The 21463-nt window shown below is 57.6% G+C and overlaps 1 protein-coding gene across 5 annotated transcripts in view; it reads right to left on the bottom strand.

Annotated features, from left to right (window-relative positions):
* Positions 1-5114: 5114 nt before the first annotated feature.
* The window catches only part of SDK1 (sidekick cell adhesion molecule 1), a 917480-nt gene continuing 901131 nt past the window's right edge, over positions 5115-21463 (bottom strand). For all 5 annotated transcript variants that reach the window (XM_058285708.1, XM_058285711.2, XM_058285709.2 and 2 more), the window contains 2 exons: positions 20545-20674; positions 5115-8532 (listed from right to left, as the gene is read on the bottom strand). In XM_058285708.1, the coding sequence (XP_058141691.1) occupies positions 8263-8532; positions 20545-20674 (400 nt within the window). In that variant the 3' untranslated portion in view covers positions 5115-8262. The remainder of the gene's footprint in view (positions 8533-20544; positions 20675-21463) is intronic.

The raw sequence follows: 21463 nt of genomic DNA, 5'->3' as shown, positions 1-21463 counted from the left end.
GTCTAAGGCCTCTTTCTATTAAAGTCGTGTGCGTCAAGTAGCATGAACCCGCCTGAGAACTCCCGACCCTGCGGAGACCCTACTCCTGCACCGCCCCGGCCTCAGGGGGCTTCTCACCCCCTCCAGGCGGCCCAGCAAGTCTCGATTCTTTGAATTAACCTTGAATCTGGCATTGCGCAGCTCGTTCCGCAGCCAGGCTCGGCCTGCTCTTTTGAGGGTCAGTTTGGAGGTGCTCTGTGGCCACGCACCCCGGCACTCTGTCTTGTGTCCGTCCACGTTGCTCTCCCTCGTGCTCCCAGCAGAGCTCAGTATATGCAGAGTTAGAATATAGTAACCATCAGCAGACTCACCTCCGGGCCGGTGGCTATGGCGACAGCTTTCCTGAACGACGTTGTACGTATGGCAGCACCTTAGCAGGTGCCCCGTGCGCAGCGAGACTTTGAAGGAAGAGGAGTTTCATGAAGGGTGCTGTGCTGTGCCCCCGCGAGGCCCCTGCCGCCCTCCCCTGGAGCAACCTCACGTCCCTGCGGGTGCGCCGGGGACGCACGTCTGCAGGTGGAAGGAAGCCGTGGGTGGGCCTGGCAGACCTTCAGCCAGCGGACCGGGGCTTGTGGCGGGCGGGGTGTCCCCCAAACGCACATCGGCCCAGAGCCTCGGGGAGGCCTTATTTTGGGGCGGCCTTGGAGATGCAGTCGGCTGTTCAATTGGGGTCCCGCCCAGAGTAGGGTGGCGGCCCTACGAGGAGAGGAGGCAGGCAGGGGACCCAGAGGCTGGCGGGGCCCGAGGCGGAGGCTGGAGTGACCATCCATGGGGACACCAGGGCGCCCCGCGGTGCTGATGAGGCGGGAAGGGCCCCTGCAGGCTCGGGGGCGCGGCCCGGCCACACCTGGGCTGGGGGCTTCCAGCCTCGGAACCTGGAGACGAGGATCGTCTGCTGAGCCGCCAGGTTTGGGGAGCTCTGTTTCGCCAGCCCCGGGGGACGCGGCGTCCAGAGCGCGGGTATCTTGCGGCCTCCCCCGCATCTGCACCAATGGCCCGGCCTCCCGCGTCCCTTCTCCCTGAGCCTTGGACGCCAGCCTCTGTGGGTGCATGTCCGTGTCCGGCCTCCTGCTTTCCCCGGCCTCCCACGACCCCCGGCCTCTTGCGGCCCCCGGCCTCCCACCGTCCCTGGCCTCCCATGGCCCCTGCCCAGGTGTGCTCATACTGCAGAGTGTCTCCCCCCGCTCTGGTCCCTGATGCCCCCAGGCCGGGGGGGAGGTGGCCCAGGCAGTCGCCGGACAGAGCTACAGGACGCCTCCCCTGTCTGGCCCTGGAGGCGTGCCCAGGAGCAGGCGCTCGAACGTGGGGCCCTGCCACATGGGGGGCGCTCCTGGCAGGGAGGCCTAAGCTGAACCCTGAGCAGGGGCGGGTTTAGCCAAGGAGGAGGAGGAGGGGGGGGTAGAGGCCTGGGCTGGGGCCTGCGAGTGGGGACAGGGGGTGGCAGAGGCTGCTGCGGGGGCACCTGGCGCCTGCAGGTGAGTCGGCTGGTGGCTGCGGGGGGACGGGGCCTCTGGGCCTCGAGAGGCCTCGGCCAACGCGGGCGGTGGGCAGTGGGCACTGCTGAGGAGCACAGAAGGGGGCTCAGCTCGGCCCCCGCGTGTGGCCGGGGCGTCCACGAGGCAGGGCGCCGGCTCATCAGGGCCCCCTGCGCTCCCACGGGCCTGCCTGGCTGGAACTCCAGAATCACCCGCCTCTCGCCCTCTGCAAATGCGCCGACACCGAGTGCGGCGGGGGCTCCTCCGCACGCTCCGCGGCCCCCTCTTTGGGGGCCCCGTGGAGCTCTCTGGACCCGAGAAGTCAGCAGGTCACGTATCCCGGCTGCTTGGCGACTCCCGCAGCCACAGAAGCATTTTTAGGATGCCTCAGAAATATGAATCTTCTATTAAAATATTTGAGTCTGGACCGAGTTCAACCCCGTAATGTAGCGGCCTGCTTAATGACTGCAGAATACTGTCTTATCTGAGGAGAAACAGGACATTTTAAGACCACAGAGCACAAAATTAACAGCTTGGAATTTCTGCCAGTTAATTGACTTAAGCCATTAAAGGGAAAGGCTTTTTGGCAAATCCTAAGGAGCTTGTACAAGCAAAGCCGTGGACATGTTCAAATCATTTACAACAAGCGCCTGGCGAGCCAGCCATTTTAGGAAGGCAGGTTGCTTAATGAGAAGGTTCGCAGAGGCTGCTGTGGCTCCCACAGAAGCTCAGAAAATGGTGCCACTTCCAAACCTCTAAAATTTCATTGTGAGTTTAACAGAAATTGGCAACAACCGTGTCCCCTGCACTTCGGCCTCGACGCCGCCTCGAAGTTGCTCTGGCGCTTCCTTCGGGCTGGGGCGCTCGGGCTTTCAGGGCCCTGACCAGGAAGGGGGGAATCACCTGGACCGGGGCTGCAGAGGCCCCTTTGGCGCCCGCTCAGCGCCCGCTGCTTTCCCGGGACCCTCGCCTCTCGGTGTCTGGCTTCTCCCCTGGGGTCGCCCTCAGCTGGGACCAGGGAAGCCACGGCCTCTGGCTCAGGCCTGGGTCCCGCTCAGCAGAGGACTGTGCCCTGCTGTCGTTTACCGCCCCCAGCTGTCCCTGCTGGTGGGGGAGCTGCTGCCCGGCCATGGGGTGGCGTCCCGGGCCTCCGCGCAGCCCCAAGGGGCAGGGGCAGGCTCTCAGCTGCAGGATGTCGCCAGGCTCCAGCCACGTTAAGTTCAAGGGAATTCGGACAGGCTGCCAAGAGAGCATCGCCGGGCGCTGCAGGCTGGGGTCCCCCGGGTGGCGTTCCACCGCAGGTCACTAGCCTGGGGTCCCCCGGGTGGCGTTCCACCGCAGGTCACTAGCGTGGGGTCCCCCGGGGGGCGTTCCACCGCAGGTCACTAGCCTGGGGTCCCCCGGGTGGCGTTCCACCGCAGGTCACTGCCTGGGGTCCCCCGGGTGGCGTTCCACCGCAGGTCACTAGCCTGGGGTCCCCCGGGTGGCGTTCCACCGCAGGTCACTGCCTGGGGTCCCCCGGGTGGCGTTCCACCGCAGGTCACTGCCTGGGGTCCCCCGGGTGGCGTTCCACCGCAGGTCACTGCCTGGGGTCCCCCGGGTGGCGTTCCACCGCAGGTCACTGCCTGGGGTCCCCCGGGGGGCGTTCCACTGCAGGTCACTAGCCTGGGGTCCCCCGGGTGGCGTTCCACCGCAGGTCACTGCCTGGGGTCCCCCGGGGGGCGTTCCACTGCAGGTCACTAGCCTGGGGTCCCCCGGGTGGCGTTCCACCGCAGGTCACTGCCTGGGGTCCCCCGGGGGGCGTTCCACTGCAGGTCACTAGCCTGGGGTCCCCCGGGTGGCGTTCCACCGCAGGTCATTACTGGACTGGTGGGAAGGAAGCTTGGAGACGGGCGGGCAGAGGCAGCTCCGGAGAGCCAGGGGAGCTCTGCCTTCGAGCCCACCCAGTCGCCGCCGCATGGGCCTCCCCTTGGGACCCCCGGGCAGGAGGCGGCTCCTCACGCCAGGAGGGTGCTTTGGGGCAGGGAAGGTGTGTCCTCGGCGGCCCCACCACAGAGGACGCCGCCTGAGGAGCCGCCAGGCTTGCGCTGGGGCAGCTTCTCCCCGCTGGGCACGGGGCTCCGATGGAGAAGGACCCGGACTCTCGGCTCCTTTCGAGGAGACTGAGCTCACGCAGGGGCTGGTGCCTGGTCATTCGGGGCTGGGGGGATGGCTGCTGGGCATGCGGGACTCGGGTCCAAGAGCCCCCGCCCTCCCGAGCAGGGCCCGGCATCCCCGCCGTGCACAGAGAAGAGGCGCTGGTGGCCGCGGCAGCGGCCCTCGGGGCTGCCGTGCTCCCCACCTCCCCGGGTCGGCCGAAATCCCCCTGCCCAGGCCGCCTCCCTGCGGGGGTCTCAATGACTGTCATCGGTAAGAAGACGGGGGTTTCTCTTCCTGCGATGAACGGCTGCACTGCAGGCGCGCGTCCCCAGCAGGCCTCGACAGGCGTTCGCGCCGGTCTTTCCTCCTGATTAACGCAGGGGACAGCGAGGGACAGGGGCCCTCCCGAGCTCCCGGGGAGAGCCCTGGGGACGCCGGGCCCGTGTGGCGCAGGGAGGCACCTGCCTTCTCCAGGGCCGCCGCCCGGGCCTGGGGGCTCTGCCGAGGCGGCAGGCGGCCTCCCGCAGCCCCTGCGGGGTCCTGGGCGCGCACGGCTCTCTCGCGGTCCCTGCTGCGGGCCCTCCCGTCCGGGGCCACAACGGGGGCTCCCTGGTTCCCGAGTGGAGGGGCTCGTGGCATGGGTTCCGTAAATGGCAACGGCCTGCGCGGACCTCTGCGCCTTCAGGAATATGGAGGCGCCGGGAACGTGCAGCCTCGAATTCGGCACTTTGTGGGACGGGGAGGGCAGACGAGGGTGGGGAAAGGGGACCGCGCGGGTGCTCCGGCCAGCGGCAGCGCCTGCTTCTGGCGGGAGGCCCCTGGCCAAGCGGGCACCCCTTGCCCCCTCCGCCCGGCAGCCGCGGCCCACTCGCCTCTTTTGGGGCCACACATTGGGATCACTTGGGAGCTTTGAAAACAAACACACGTTTGCCGGGGCCCAACCCCAGCTTCCGGGGCACCGTGAACTGGTGCCCTGGGAATTTTAAAGGCTCCCCCGTGGCTCTAAGCGAGCAGGGGAGCAAGGGGTCGGCGCCCCCTCCCGGCGGCCCCGGGCACTGCAGCCGCGCCCAGGGGACGAGGAGGCCGAAGGGGCAGGGGCGGCCTGGGGCGTTTCCCCCTCAGGTGCCCCCAGTTTCTTCGGGCAGGGAAGGCAGCCTGGCCCCAGCTCTTGCTCCCCGACTAAGGCTGCTGGCAGCGAGCAGTGCCCGCCCCGGCGGCCACACGTCTCCGGGGGCTGCAGCTGGGAGGCGGCAGGACCGTGCTGCAAGCCGGGGGTCCAATCCCCTGATCTCGACTCCAAGTGGGGGCCAGTGGCCCTCGAGGAGTGGGGTGCGGGTAAGGGGGATGTGCCCGGGTGGGAGGGGGCACACTACAGACGCCAGCGTTAAGCGCCTTGGCCCCAGAACCCACCAGAGCTCAGAAGGCCCCCGGAGGCGTTTGTGGAAGAAAAGCACAAGAGCGTAAGGACCAAAATGCTGTTTTTATTAAAAATTGTACCCATAGCACCTCTCTGTCTTCCTACAAGCGGTTTTGATTTTTTAAACGAGATCTGGTTTTCTGCACAATTCCAGAAAAGGCTGTCAGGAACACTTCAGGACTGACCCGAAGGTGGCGGGATGCGAGGCGCCCCCGGCAGACCGGCCCAGCCCGAGCATCTCCCGCCGTCCCACCAGCCTGGCCCGGCTCGGGGTGCTCAGTTAGAGCCACTTCTAGACGCAGGTGGGTAACTACACCGTGTGCCAAGAACTTGTAAAATCTGAAAACCATGCTACGAACCGTTACGCGAACACCATGCTTCAGCCCAGGCGCGATCACAAACACACATCAAAAGAGTTCACAGAATGAGCGCTGTCCCTCGCGCCGTGCCAGGCCGTGGGCAGTGTGTGGTCGTGCCCTCACGGCCCCTCCCCAGCTCGTGGCTGGGGAAGGACCGGCCCCACGCCTGCCTTTCATCAAGGCTCCTGCGAAGCACGGAGGTGAGAGAAGCTGCAGGGGAGGCGGGGGGCAGGAGGGCGCAGGGGTGGGGCTGTGCTGCTCACCTTTCTGGAAACGTGGACCCCTGGTGCCCCCAGGGGGGAAGGGGGCGTCCTGTGCAAACCTGCCCTGGCTCAGAGGCGGCGAGAAGGTAAGAAGAAAGCATTTTGTCTCGCCTTGGTTAGAGAAACCAGGCTTATCCTTTATCCAGAACTGAGAGTAAAGAATCCCTTTTGCTCTGGTGTGAGAACATTTTCTCCCTACAGGGGGCGGCTTGGGAACTGACACTCCTCCGTGGCCGTCACGTGGTGGGAACCCCGCCTCTGCTCCTCTGGGGCCGGAGGGCCCTGCAAGCTGAGGGCTGAGTGCAGATACGAAGTCTGTCAGCAGCTGCTGGGCCGCGCAGCCTCGTACAGACAATTCCAAACAAAAGAAGTTTACTAAAAACAGAGGATGCAGGAAACATAATGAGCCTGTGGGGGAAAACCTGTCCTGTTGTTGTCACTAAAATCAACGAAAAGAGCAGACTTCAAATCTCAATCCAAATCATCCCCAAACTAAGACGACTCGGGTACTTTCCCCCGTGACTTAAAGCAACGTCCATATGGCTTAAGAAAGCAGTCAAAGTGCACAGGAGACAGTGTGGGTCCAGGTCCTCCATTTGCTGTCCAGCAAACGCGCGTTGCCCCGTGGCCACTTCCTGCCCACTTGGTGTCCTCGGGCCAGAGAGGAAGACGACCGGGCGGGCGCTGTCCTCCGAGGCGGGTCCTGCCTGGCGAGCCACGGGGAGAGATTCTCACGCAAAACGTGGCTTTGGACAGAGCGTCCAGGATTTTTGGTTTGGAACACACTTCCACCTCCACTCAGAAAAAGAAAGTACGAGATGAAGAGAGGGAGGGAGAAAGAGAGAGAAAGGGGGAGGAACCTGTTCATACCCAGCAATTTTGGAAAAATCGAAACTGTCCTTGTTCTCCTGGGCCACGCCTGGCAACTCTGAGAGTGGAGGCTGGATCCAGCGCCCCGCCCCTGCCCACGGCTGCGTGAACAGAGCCGCCAAGTAGTCCGCGAGGCCTCGGGGCCCTGGCAGGGGGCCTGGGGGACAAGGCCCCGTCCCCACCTCCTCGGACCCTGGGCAGAGCGGCAGCCTCTTGCTGCTGCCAAGGCGCAACTGTGGGCCCTCTCCGCGACCCCGGGGGCACGTCCTGGCGGGGACCCCTGGGGCTGGGCGCCAGGCTGAGGGATTGGCCTCTGCCACTCGACCACCTCGGACACGAGCAGTCGCGAGGAGAGGCTGGGCCGGAGGCACGTGGCTGAAGGCTGGCCTCTGAGTTCTCCAGAGCTCATGATCTTTTCATTTAGCTAAGAAATAAAACTACAATAACAATAAAAAAAAAATAAAAACGATTCCAGAAAACCCGTTAAGGCTAAAAGCTGGTCTGGGGTCAGTGGACGATGGAGAGCACCGGGCGGGAGCGAGCGGGGGACGGAAGGCATGCCGGGAGGAAGGGCCGGCAGCGCGAGCCTGCGGGCGCGAGGCGACGCGGGACCTTGGTTTTCAGAGCTGTTTTGCTTTATTTGGAGACACTGTCGCTTTTTGTCTTTTTCCCATGTACAAAGCTGAATGATTAATAAAAAGGCACCTGGAGACAGCAAAGACTCATTCATTTCATGTGACATAGTTTAAGAAAAGATAAAAAGATTTAAAAAATACTCTAGTTAACAATGCACACTTCTTACACAACAAGCAATTCCGAAAACGCCGTCTTTTGTTTAGCGGAGCTGGCAGTGTGCTGTGGGTTCAAGTGAAGAAACGAGCTGGCAAAGGACCATCGCGCTGCTTCCAGCCTCGGGGCAGGCCTCCTGCTCCTGTACTATCAGGTTTAAAGGGAAAAAAAAAAAGCCCCGGATATTTTTACCTCTGGAATGACAGAGGACGCAACAGCTGCGTTCCGATGGGGACAAACAAACGCGACCCCTTCGAATCACTTGCCCCGTTGCCTGGGACCTGAAAGCTGATTTCTCTCCTAGAAACTGCTGAGTGAGGCTATTCCGGAAACAGATGAAGTTGGTTCACAGAGCTCGGAGCCCAGGTAAAACGATGGCTAGGCAAACCCCAGGAGTGAGCTACGGGCCAGACGAGGGCAGAAGTTGAGAGCAACGAGAATCGGCTGGTTCTCCGGAAGAGGAGGTAGAAAAGAGAAAGGAGCGGGCGCAGAGGCAGGTCGGAGGTTTCTGGAACCTTCCCCCTCTCCCCACCTTCTAGCCTTCCCAGCTGGTCTTTACGATGGAGAAACCCAGGACTGGGGGGGAATGTTGGGCGCTTCCCAAGTCGCAGAGGTGCCAAGCTATTGCACCAGTGAAATACACCTTCTCTTAAAAAGAAAAGAAAAAGAAAGAAATCCGCTTCCTGCAGCGATGTTACAAAAAGCCATTAAAAAAACCTCTCTAATTGAAATCTATTATTCACAAGTAGTTAAAATTATCACTTATCAGAACTTTTTTTCTTCAACAAAAACTTCGGCTCGGTTATTGGAGTTGATTGTCTTAAAAAAAATAGACGTCTCCGTGTTCTCATCTGCTCTTCCCCGGTAGAGAGGTAGCCCCAGTCCACCGCCCGGGGCGCCGGCGGCCGAGGTCAGACGAAGGAGGAGAAGCCCGTGAGCGGGGCGCGGGCGCCAGGCTGCGGGCCCGTGGGCGCGTACGGGCCGCCCGAGCTCTGCGTGGTGGCCACGGTCGGGAGGCAGGCCCCGGGCTCGGCGGCCGCGCACTCCTCGTACCTGTAGGGCGCTGGCACCTGGCCGCCCGGGGGCCGGCGCTTCCACGAGTTGTAGTAGGTGGGGTCGCTCAGGTAGTGGTTGACGAAGGAGCGCTGGGGCAGCTCGTCCTCGTAGTCGGAGTCTGTGGCCTGCGTTGGGAGACGATGGTGAGCGCCGTGAGGCCAGGGCCCGCTGGCACCCCCGTGCCCCCAGGCCCAGACCGAGAGCAGAGGGAAGCCCCCTCCCTGCCCGACTCCTGCTGTGGCCTGGCTCAGCAACTCCGCCCTCCACCCTGTGGCCAGGTGCTTGCTGCGGCCCTGAGGCCCGGCTCCCAGGCCCCTGCCCCTGCCCCGAAGCCCACCTGTGGGCACCCCTGCCCCGGAGCTCCCCCCAGGTGCCCACTTCCAGGGGAGGCGGGGGAGGGCAAGTCCCTGCTTCCCTGACCTCCCGCGTGGCCCCTTCTCCGTGTTGAGCTCGGGGTGCACCAGCCACAGCCCCTCTCCTGGGAGCCCACCTATGGGTGCCCCTGCCCAGGAGCCCATCTCTGGGTGCCCCTGCCCCTGGAGCCCGCTCTCCCCGGAGCCCACCTATGGGTGCCCCTGCCCTGGAGCCCACCTCTAGGCGCCCCTCTCCCAGAAACCCACCTACAGGTGCCCCTCTCCCGGGAGCCCACTTCCTGGCACCCCTGCCCTGGAGCCCACCTCCGAGCACCCCATCCCTGAAACCCACCTCCGGGCGCCCCATCCCGGGAGCCCGCCCCAGGCACTGTGAGCCGTGGCCGGAGAGAGCCTCCCGGATTTCCTGGCACCCTGGGCTGCCTGGACTACAGGGGGAGCCTCTGCTGGGCCCAGCTCTGCCACGTGGCAGTAACGGCCTTTTCTCTCTCCACGGGGGCCAGTGCATCCAGACGGTGTCAAGTGAGCACCCCAAAATGCCGCCTCCGACCCACGTGGGGAGCTCTGAACATACACACAGTCCAGGCCCAGGGCTCCCGCCGCTGATTAGGGGGGCGGGGACCAGCCCAGGACTGTGCATCATTCGAAGGCTCCCAGAGGAGCTGACCGTGGCCAGGCCACGAGCGCCTGCACAGCGAGCCGTGGCGTGCGGCTGCCAAAGGCGCCCAAGGCCAGCCCCAGTCCCTGCGCCCGCTTCAGCGTGCACTCCAGGGGGAGGCACGAGGCCAGCCCCAGTCCCTGCCCCATTCAGCGCGCACTCCAGGAGGAGGCGCGAGGCCAGTGGTCCTGGAGGCTGGGGTCAGGGAGGGCGGGGGGCAAGGGCCTGCTTCTCTGACCTTCCACGTGGCCACTTCCCTGCGCCCAGCTTGGGGTGCACCAGCCCGCAGCCCCCTGGGAAGTCGCCGCTCCCACGCCGGGCTCAGGCAGCCCCCTTGGCCCCAGGCCGAGCAGAAGCCCTCCTGCCCGGGAGGGGGCCGGAGGCACCGCGAGTCTTCAGACCCAGACGGGAAATCTGGCCCTAACTGGAATCTTTACGAGAACACAGCCATGAATCACAGATGTGGGACTTTACAGAACACTAAATGTAAACTGTTTTTCCTGATGACACAATAAACTGTCAGCAGCTGAACACATCTGTGACTCCTCGTTTTTTACTTAGTCAAATCTCAGATGAATGCAGAGCTCAAAACAAGTCTTTAGACACATTCCGGGCTGTGGAGAATGCTGGCTTCTCCCTGCTCCGAGGAGCTGCAGTTTAGTTCTCTTGTTACATCCCGGATTAACCTGTTTGCACACGGAGCCTGGGAGAGGCCAGCCAGGGAGAGGGCGGAGCGGGGGCCCTGGGGCCTGGCCGGCAGGAGCCTCCTAAGCGCTGCAGCCCCCGCGGAGGGGTCTATTCCCAGCCCCACGGGCCTCCGCGGCCGCCCCTGGTGTTCAACGCCCCTACTCAGAATTCCCCAATCCCAAATGCTTGGAGTCAAATTTTTTTTTTTGTAATTTATGTGGTGGCCAAACCTGTCCTGGCCTGACCCACTTGCAGCTCCCCCCGATCCGAAATGAGGTGAGGCTTGCACAGGTCCTGAGCGCGGGTCCTAAGCGTGCATGGGTCCTGAGCACGGGTCCTGAGTGCGAGTCCTGCGTGTGCGTGGGCCCTGAGCGTGCATGGGCCCTGGGCGTGGGCCATGAGCACGGTACTCAGGAGAATATTCTCACATTTCACTGCAGAAGTACAAACGTGTTCCATGACGGGTCCTGCCCCGACCCCACTGGAGAGGTTGCACCACACGCAGTTCATTCCAAAACCTGCAAAATGCTCAATTCTTACGTCTACCTGGCCTCAAGGGTTTCAGACCGAGATCGCAGGTCTGGACCCGTGGCTGTCTTGTTTAAGAATCTATTCCTAGGGACTTTGGGTTGGCTTACAAGGTAAACAAAGGCAAGGTGTAAACAAAGTGTAAACAAAGGCAAGCGGAAAAGAGAGCAAGGTCATCCCCAAGAAGCAGAAGGAATCATGCTCTGAGCTCCCAATTGGGCGTCACCTCTTCAGACGCCAAATTTGGTTCTAAGTTTCCTGACCCTTAGGGGAAAAGAACACATGTTGTAATACACTGAAGTCATCGCTTTCTCATGAGAAATTCCCAGAAAACTCAGCAATGGACTAGCGCAATTCAGCTCCAGCTTCACGAACAAGGGTTAGGCTTCACGATTCCCAGAAGATCAAACACAAGACTCAAGACCTTTGCCCTCTCCAGACCACGCCTCAGACGCTGCAGGGGAGGTCCTCCCTGCCCACCCCCCTTCCACCAGGGGTACTCTTGGTTCTCTACGGTCATGGCAGATGGCTCCAGAGTTCAGTGCCTTGTCAGTGGGTCCTTTGGAATTTGTGCTACTGAGTGTGATGGAGTTGGACTCAGATGTGACATTTCTACACATGCTGCTTCTGTTCCTTTTACTGAACCTGTGGTTGGCACTGGGGTTGGTGTATACTCAGGAGTTGTGAATCTCTGAACTGTCCATGTGCCAGGTGGGCCCTGAACCTCAGCAGAGTTGCAGCTCCTACTCTCCGGTTCATTGGATTTACCCTGGTCAGCTAACAGGGAGATGAGGATGGTCAACCACCATACCAGGGAACTGAGAGTGCCTACAACTGCAAGCAGGAGAATCCCATCCATCAACCATGTGGGACTTAAGTACCCTCTCAATTTAGAAGTGGAGTGGACATCACTATCCCAGGGTCCAGAGGATGGAGGAATAAAATATGGATTGAATGGACTTACTGATATGCTACTATAGAACTACTGTGACTTAGCAATAGAAGAAATTGTAGCATTGATGTGGAGAAAGTGGCCACAGTGGTTGCTGAGGGCAGGGAGAGGGAAGAAGAGATGTGATGAGGGAGCATTTCTGGGACTTGGTGTTGTCCTAAATGATATTGCAGGGACAGATGCTGGACATCATATATCCTGCCATAACCCACTGAATGGACTGGGAGAGAGTGTAAACTACAACATAAACTATAATCCATGCAGTGCAGCAGTGCTCCAAAATGTATTCACCAAATGTGATGAATGTGCCACACTGACGAAAGAGGTTGTTGATGTGGGAGGAGTGGGGGGATGGGGTATGTGGGAACCTCTTATATTTTTAATGTAACATTTTTATGATCTATGTATCTTTAAAAAAATTCAAAAATATTTTTTAAAAAAGTAAATAAAAGTATGGATTGGAGTCAACCTCCTTCGGCACATAGAGAAACTGAGGCCCACAGAAGCCACATCACCTTCTCAGCATCATGACAGCTGGGAACACTGGCTTCCCAACTAAAGGCAGCAGGAAAACGTCTTTCCTGTAACAGAGGGGACACTTCACACACAGTCTCATGAAAGTAGAGAAACACTGTGGAAGTGGGCAGTCCTCGGAGCAAGGCTCGGTGTGGGACAGAGAAGCCGTCCGCTCCAGCGGCAGCTCGCGCGCCAGTGCCTTCTCCTCAGCCTGCCCGGTGCCCGGGCGCCTTCTCCGGCACTTCTCCACCCGCTTTGACCCCGCCTGTCCGCCTCCCTGGCGGTGCTCCGGCTCTGCAGAAGCAGGGTCACGGCGGCCAGGGGGCACGGGGGCATTCTGGAAGCCACCTCCGAGGTCTTACAGGAGTTTCATTTCTAAGAGTCGGTTTGGCAGGCTTGGAGAATGAGAATTCACGTTTATGTGATTCGTCAACTACAGCTTCCTTCAGGCTTCTTAGTAGCTGTCTGTCACTTTCTCAAGCAGAGACCTCGAAGTCCTAGAGTCTCAAGAGAGGCTCCGCGACAATGAGGATGCCGAGAAGGGGTCCTCGCAGGAGGGGCAAATCGGGCGGCTGCCCGGCGCTCGCTGGTGCCCAGCTTTTGGTCTGGACGCCAGCTCGCTGGCAGCGACCCTTGCCTCCTCTCCCGCCACAGGTCTGCCCGCCCGGCCCCTGGAGAGCAGGCGGGCACTGGCTCGAGCTGCGCCCGAGGGTCCTCTCCAGGTTTGCACACTCATCTGGAAGGGCAGGGAGCTCCGGTGTGGGAGCCGGCTGGGGGCTGGGAGCCTGGGGGCTGAGGGGTCCACGAGCAGCTTGTAGCAGGAGACCGCTACAGGGAGAAGCAGAGACAACACCCGGAGGGCTCCCCTGGCTTGGGGGAGAAGTGAGAGAGGACCCCGAATCCTTGACAAGCACGCCGGGAGGAGCCGACGCTGCCGCGGCTCGGGAAGGCACAGCATCAAAATGCCCTTCTGCCTGCTGCCTGCTGGGCACTGTTGATGGGACATTATTATTTTCTCACGTGGGTATATTTTAGTGAGCTAGAATTATTGACATATAGGAAATGTCGCAGGGTCTTTTTGCTTGTTTCCGTGTGGTATGAGGTAGTGATACGTGTTTGGTTCCCACACACACGGAAGGGCAGCACGTGATTGGATGGGCATCAGGCTGCCTCCAGAAGTTTCTAAGGGCAGGACACCTGGCAAGCAGCTGATAGAGATCCTCTCCGAAGATTGGGTATTCTATAAGCGAGATGAAAGAATCAGCACGTTATTAGGGAATTAATTAGGTGCAGGAGAGATTTTGAAAACTGCTTCTTTGAATTTTGAAAACAATTTTTAAAATGTGATTTGAAGAGCAGTGGTGATATAATTCACAAGCAGTCATGTGGCGAAATGGTGACAGCGCGTATTTCTAACTGAGAACTGTAGACTCAGTGTGTGCCGTGTGACCAGAGCACAACGCAGACAGCCTGCCCTGGGAGGCTTCCGTGCACTGTGGGCGGGTCTTAGGATTGTCACTTTAACGATATTCCTGAAAATGGTTAGAAGTTCCCTGGGGAGGAAAGGATAGCATTGCTTTTCCTTAATGAAATATTAGCTTCTCAGAAGAGCTCTTCTAGAGGCTCACCCATCAGCCGTGTGGGATGACGCCCCCTCTCAATTAGAGGTGGAGGGGGCATCAGCATCCCCAAATCCTCAGGATTGGGGAGTAAACGATGGACTAGAGTGGACTTACTGGTATTCTACTATAGACTTATTGTGATTCTAGCAATGGAAGAAATGATATCGTTGATGTGGAGGCAGTGGCCACTGGAGGTGCTGACGTCAGGGAGAGGGACAAAGAGATGTAATACGGGGGTAATTTCAGGTCTTGGAATCGTCCTGAGTGACACTGCAATGACAGATACCGGTCATTATGTATGCGGCCACAGCCTGTAGGGCTGAGAGGGAGAGGGTGTAAACCACAGTGTGAGCCGCCATCCATGCTGAGTGGCATGCTCCACAACGTGCGCATCAACTGCGATGAACGCTCCACACTAACCAGAGAGGTTGCTGGTGTGGGGAAGGGTAGGAGGTGTGGGGCATGGGCATATGGGAATGCCTTCTATTTTTTTATGTTACATTTTATGTAATCTAAGTATCTTTTAAAAATAGATAAAACATATGTTTTTTTAAAAAAGCTCTTTAAGCCATATACATCATATGGCTTCTGACTCCTTACTCCCCAGGGCTCTGGAGAAGAGAGTAGATGGGGGCAGGAGGAGAGGGTGGGGGGGGGCAGGAGGAGAGGGTGGGGGGGGCAGGAGGAGAGGGTGGAGGGGCAGGAGGAGAGGGTGGGCGTGGGCAGGAGGAGAGGGTGGGCGGGGGCAGGAGGAGAGGGTGGGGGGGGGCAGGAGGAGCAGATGGGTGGGGGGTGGACGCCTGCCCAGGTTGAAGGTCTCCGCCTCCTCACTTCTGCATCCATGTGTGTCAAATCACTGACTTGGACCCAGGGCAAGAAGGAACTGCAAACCTTTGAATCTCGGTTTGCAATGTGTTTAACCCTGTAAGCTGCCTCCAGGGGAGGATAAACATCTAACCTAAATCTGACTCCACAGCGTTTGTTACTTGCCCTCTTAGAAAATGTTCTCTCGCTGAGCAACGCTAAGCCTGGCCTGCAACCACGGCTCACCTCTCCCAGGCGAGATCTATTGTCCTGCGGCTGATTCTGTTTCTGTAAACTTGGTGCTAAGGGGCCAGGCAGAAGCCAAATGCTACATGAGGAGAACAAAGGTCAGAACTCAACCACATTTCTTTCTGGTCCCCTCTGAATGTCAGAATCATCAATCACGAATGCAAAAGATACTTCTGGAGTAGTGGGGTGAGGAGCTCAGCAGACCCTCTCCCCAGAGGAGCAGTGATCTAACTGGTAAGCATTATTTTAGAATGACCATTTAAAGTCTCTGGAAACGATCCTAAGAGCATATAGCAAATGGAGAAACATTTACTCCAGAAAGTCTACTAAAGCTCAGTAAGAACGGCAGGAGTCTGGGACATTTAACCATTACCTGCTCCCACTCCCCACACCCCCAGCTCCATCGCAGGGTAGAGAGCTACACCAGGTGTGGAACAGCAAGACCACTGGGCTCCCCCTTACCGCCCCCTGGTCACTTACAGGGAAGAAGCTCACACGACGGGGCTACCCTCTCCACCCAGTGGCCCTGGTAAAGCAGAAGAGGCTGTTGTCCTCATGCCCGGCTCAGTGCAGTGGCAGTTTCTGCCCAGAGGAAGAGGAGTCCATGAGAACAAAGAGTTCTGCAGCTCTGGCTAAGGGGGTGGACGTTATCTTTTGTTGTTTGAGGGGAAGTGCATACCCAAGGGTATTGTCAAAAACAACAGGGAAATTAGTGGTGAGCAGCTAAGGGAAGCTGGTAGTTTCATGATAGCAACAAGGGAAGCAACCTCAAAGTTTAACAGAAGAACCAAGGAAAGGGACAGATCAGAAGAGCCCTGGAGAATCAGAGAAAGCCTCAAAGACTGTGGAGGCCCTGCTGCAAAAGGGCTGGGCCTGGATCAGACCACGGAACTATGTATGCCTCAAGTCATTGTCAAAAACGCTAGAGCGAGAGAGTGTGGAGGCTAACAGCTGGGTGTGACACCAATAGCGGCCGACCAGCAGAAGATTAATGGGGAGATAGGAAAAAGAGACTGTGGAAGGCAGCCTGGATAAAACCAGTCATGGGTCCTGCATACCCAAGGCTGTTCCCTCTTAGAGATGACCTCAGAGGCTACACCCTGCAGGGGAAACAGACCTCACTGAACTAGTCCAGTCAAGTCTCTAAGCCAAGAAACAAGAAAATAAGCAAACAGCAATGAGCCAGAGCTGCTACAATATAGTATCTAAAATGACCTTTTTAAACAAAAAAGTATGAGACATGCAACAAACAAACAAAAAACCAAGAAAGTGTGACCCATACACAGGGAAAAAAAATTAAGCAGCCTTTGAGGGAGCTTTGAGGGGGTCCAGATGTTGGACTAAGCAGGCACAGACTCAAAAACAGTTATTAGAAGTAGGTTTAAAGAGCTGAAGAAAACCGTGTTTAAAGAATTAAAGGAACTGTGCTAACGATACTGCACCAAGTAGAGAATATCAATGAAAAAGTATAAATTATTTTTTAAAAAATCAAGTGAAAGTTCTGGAGTTGAGATATATACTAATTAAACCAAAAGATTCACTAGAGGGGCTCAGCAGTAGGTTTGAGCTGGCAGAAGACAGGGTCAGCGACCTTGAAGATGGGCTGGTAGAGATGCTGTAATCTGAAGTGCAAAGAGAAAGGAATGAAGGAACGTGAACAGAGCCTCTGAGAGGGGCGAGGCAGGACTGAGTGCACCAACAGATGCAGGGGGGAGTGCCAGAGGAAAGGAGAGAGGAAGAAGTAAAAACCCAACACTAAGATACAATGATGCGGAGCATAAGGGGATGAGATTTTTCCTTTTGGAGTAATGAAAATGCTCTAAGATTGACTGAGGTGATGGCAGCACAGCTCTGTGATGCAGAGTTGAGCCACCGAGCATACGCCCTGAATGGACTGTACAAAGCATGCGCTGTGTAACACAGGAATCCAGTGGTGGATGGACTGTGGTTAACAGGACAGATACGGGAACGTTTTCTCCTGAACAATAACAAGTATATAATATTAATATAGGGTGTTAATAATTGGGTGGGTTGGGGGAAAATATACCAAATGTAAGATATGGGCTAGAGTTAGTAGTGATATTTTGACGATGCTCTTTCACAGCTTGTAACAAATATTTCACAACAATGCAAGGTGTTGGTGGTGGGGAGATATATGGGAGCCTTGTATGATGATATGCATATGTTATAAATTCAAAAATTTTGCTATGTATTTATTATTTATATTCTTGTATGAATGATATAGTTCAATAAGATATCTTAAAAACTTAAAATATAAAGAAAAAACAGAATTAAAAAGTATGCTGAAAAATAACTATTTAACAGAAAAGAAGTCAGAAATGGAAAAATAGAGAATCAAGATATGAGACATACAGACAACGAGCAAAACGGCAGGTGCAAATCCTACCTTGCAGTAATGACTTCCGGTGTGGCTTTAAACAATTGCGTCAAAGGATGGAGATTGGCTGAATGGATTTAAAAAGCCGTACTCCAACTCCATGCTGTCTACAGCAGACACGTTTTGGATTTGAAGATACAAATACATTAACAGTAAGAGAATGGAAATGATGTACTTTGAAAACAGTAGCCAGAAGAGAACTGAAGTGGTTATACTAATGTCAGACAAAACAGATTTTAAGACAATTGTTGCTAGAGACTAAGAGCATGCTCTAATGAGAAAAGTGTCAAATCCTTCAGGAAGGTATAATAATTATAGGCATATGCTTACCCAACAACACAGCCCCCAAATACATGAAATTAAAACTGACAGACATGAAAGGAGAAAGAGACAAATGACCACTGGAGATTTCAATACAGTAACGAGGGGCGACTCGGGACATCAAGGGGCAGGTGACTCGGCGTCACACACCAAGGAGCTCCATCGGACAACGGCAGGACCACACGTGCTTCTAAGTGCACACGGCGCATCTTCCAGGACAGAGCACGTGCCAGGCCACGGAACCAATTTCAGTGCATTCCAGGGGAGAGAAACACAGAAAGCATGTTCTGGGGCCACAGTGGAGTACAATCCTGCACGTGTGTGAGGAGAGCAGCGACACCTCTCATCCGACAACGGGACGGAGGCCCTCCGCAGGCCGGGCCTGCCAGTGGGGAGGGGCCCAGGCCGGCTCGCAGGCCCCGAGCAGCCCGTGTCCTCACTCCAGCGGCAGCCCTGAGCAGCAGGCCTGGGCGAGAGTGGAACGTGGAGCCAAGCCCTCCAAGGACACACCTCAGAGTGTGTCCTGGGTTCAAGCCACGTCCTGCCTTGGCTTTCTCAGCTGTTCACTGAGGTGCCTGGCAGCTGCTGGACTCGGGGCAGAGTCATGCTTGCCCCTCCCCCCTTCCCTCTCCCCAGTGCCCCATCTCTCTCTGTAGACATGCATATATCTATGTATGTATATATGTGCATGCATGTAGGTGCATCCATGCACATGCGTGTGCATGTGCAGGTCCATATGTGTGGACATGTGTATATGTGCATGCGGGCATACTATTGTGCTTGTACATGCTTACATGCATGTGTGCATGCATGTGCATTTTGTATGTGGGACATGTTCATGTGCATGTATGTGTGTGCACGTGCATGTGCATCCATGCATGCGTGTTTGCGCATGTGTGGGCTTGTGTGCGTGTGTTGTGGTGTGTGTTTGTGTGCGCATGTGCGTGTTTGTGTTGCGTGTGCGTGTATGTGTGTATATGTGCATGTTCACATGCAAAAGTGCACATGCCTGTCTATACAAGCCTGGGTCTATGTGCTTGCATGTGTCTCCACGAATGCACATTGCATGTTTATATGTGTGTGCAGGTCATATGTATGTTACATGTGTATGCACACGAATGCACGTACATGCATGTGTGCACTTGTGTGAGATTACCTGCGTGTGTATGCATATATGGACTTGCATGTATATGTACATGTTTATGTATGCGTTGTTATGTGTCTTTATGTGCATATGTGTGTGCATGCTTGTATGACATGTGCCTGTAAATGTGCATATAAGTGCGTGTATTCACATGCACATGTATGCCTGCACACGCATGGGTCTGGGCCCAGCACAGCAGTCAGTGCTCAGTGTGGGCTCAGCTGTGCTGGCCCGGGACGTGGAGCTGCAGCTGCCAGTGGTGCCGTCCGTGAGGCTGGCCCATCACCGGAGCAGCAGCCGGGCCTTCCCCAGGGACCCCAGCCAGTGCCTAATGCTGAGAGCAGCAGCGTCCTCCCCGATGTGGTGTTTCCAGCCCACACTGCTGCATCAAGGCTACTGCCTCCTTACCACAGAAGGACTGGGTGGCAACCCCTCCAGTTTAGACAAATGGGGCTTCCGGACACCACTGTGCTGCTGGAGGTGGGGGCACTGTCCTCACAACACAGAAACGCCACGGCCAGCCCACCACGGCCCTGCTCCAGGAGCGCACATGCAAAGTGCAATCTCACAGAAGTCGTTTATGGAGCCTTGGGCACCGTGAAGGTGAGACTTATTTTAGATTAAATATTGATTCAGAGTAGGAAAGCCACGAGGTGGGGCAAGCCGCCTGCGGCTGATGGCGTGGTGGTTCTGGCCCCCCCAGGCTCAGTGTGTCTCCAGTAAAGGCCTTTCGAGCTGGAAGGAGCGGCGCCTGTGACTGCCGGTCCTGCTGGTGGACGCAAGGTCCCACAACTGCACTCTTGGGCAGGGCCTTCCCAGGACACGCCTCCTTCCCCGAGTGCCCCTGCGCCATCTCACGTGCAGAGGCCAACGCCAGGGACCTAGTCCAGCCATAACAACCTCGTAAAAGAAAAGCAAACCTGGAGAGCACCCCTCGTGCTGGCTCCCAGCTCTTAGGGCCTTGAAACGCTCAGGGGCTGTGGACTGTGCCAAGCCTAGGAGGCCGGTCACAGTGCTGCGGGCCCACGGCCTGGGGTCACGGCCGGAGCCTGGCACAGCCGAGGGGCGTGGCCTTTCTGGCCCTGGAGAGGACAGGGACGCGTCTCAGGCGGGAGCTCACTGCAGCCCTGTGACCTCGCCTGGAGCTGCTGCCGGCAAGATCCTGTTCTTTGGGAATGAACAGGCACGGGAGCACGGGCGGTAAGAAGAGAGCGCCTCAGGGGTCGGCTGGGGCTGACAGGCGGGGAGGCAGCGCCCAGGGTAGTGCAGGACACGCCCATCAGCCTTGCTGGCTCGGTCCCACGCTACTCCAACTGGGGCCCGGGGACCACCGCATTCTAGGGTAGTCATCAGAAAACACTAGGCTTAGCTCCAACAGCCACCGCAGAAGAAGGGGCTTTCAGACCAGCGGTCTCCGCTGACCGCCCTTGCCGGGCCTTGCCAGCCTCGCCCTCAGAGCTGGGTGGTACTAACTGCCACCCAGACAAAGCGGCCCCATCTGGGACACGTCAGGCTGGCCCACGCCGAGGCCGGCCAGGCTCGGCCTGCCCCAGCAGCCCCCTCCACGGGTGCCTCCGCTGAACAACACCGCCCCCGCCGCCTCTTGCTCCAGCCTCTCGGGGTTTGGGAACGGGTACGGCAGGTGGTGGCCACACCTCCGTGCGTCTCTCCTGGGCACTGCCCTGCTCAAGGCTGTGTGTGAGGTGCGGGTGGGCCTGGGGGCAGGGGGTCTGCGCGCGGGCCTTGCTTCCTTCTCCTCACCTGTGAAACGGAGCCGCTCGGCTCTGCCTATGTCAACGTGGGCGCCGTGGCAGCCCGAGCAGCGGAGAGCGCGCCGCGGGCGTGAGGCGTGGCGGGCACTGCGCAGGGGAACGCCGCGGCACTCACCTCGGACTCAGACGCATCCACGGGCTTCTCCTTGAGCGTCACGCTCTCGGCCAGCACAGCTCCGTTGTACTTGCTGCAGATGTCCTCGTCCGAGTAGTGCAGCCCCCCAGGGCTGGGCCGAGGGGGCGACCTAGGGCAGGGAGAGGGGACAGGGCGTTACCGGACTCAGGCCAGCTCGGGGCAAAAGAGGCGGTCCCTCAGGCTTCCCACCATGCCGTCCGGCCTCGTCATGGCAGAGTAAAGGGAAATGCACAGCCTTTGACAGTATGTGGGCCGCTGAGGCCAAAAAACGACAGGCCTCGGTGTAGCAGTTTGATACGGTTATGAATTCCAGAAATGGATATTAGGTTATGTTTGTAATCTGGTCTGTACTTGGGCAGGATTAAGTTACGATTAGGGCTATGATTGGGCCACGTCATTAGGGTGTTGAGCCCCACCCCTTGGTAGATGGGGGCTCACAGATAAAAGGCATGGCAAAGGACAGAGTTGAGGGTTTTAGATGATGGAGTTTGATGCTGAAGACTTAAGCTGGAGTCCCAGGAAGCAAGCCCATATAGGCAAGAGAAGCAAGACCCTGGAAGGGAGGAACCCTGAGCCCAGAGAGAAGCAAGCCCTGGGATGAGGGGAATCCCAAACCCAGAGAGAAGCAAGATCCTGGAAGAGAAGAACCCAGGAAGCCTGAATCCTGGCAGGTGTCAGCAGCCGTCTTGCTCCAACACATGAAAATAGACTTTGTGAGGGAAGTAACTTATGCTTATGGCCTGGTATCCCGAAGCTCCTACCCCAAAGAAATGCCCTTTATAAAAACTAACCAATTATTGGTATTTTGCATTAGCACCCCTTTGACAGACTAATATAGAAATTGGTACTGAGGAGTGGGGAAGTGCTTTTGTAAATATCAAATTGCTGGAATGGTTTT

The sequence above is a fragment of the Dasypus novemcinctus genome, chromosome 23, assembly GCF_030445035.2.
Source record: "Dasypus novemcinctus isolate mDasNov1 chromosome 23, mDasNov1.1.hap2, whole genome shotgun sequence".
Lineage (NCBI taxonomy): Eukaryota > Metazoa > Chordata > Mammalia > Cingulata > Dasypodidae > Dasypus > Dasypus novemcinctus.
The sequence above is the reverse complement of the archived record's forward strand: the minus strand, read 5'-3'. Positions and strand labels throughout refer to the sequence as shown.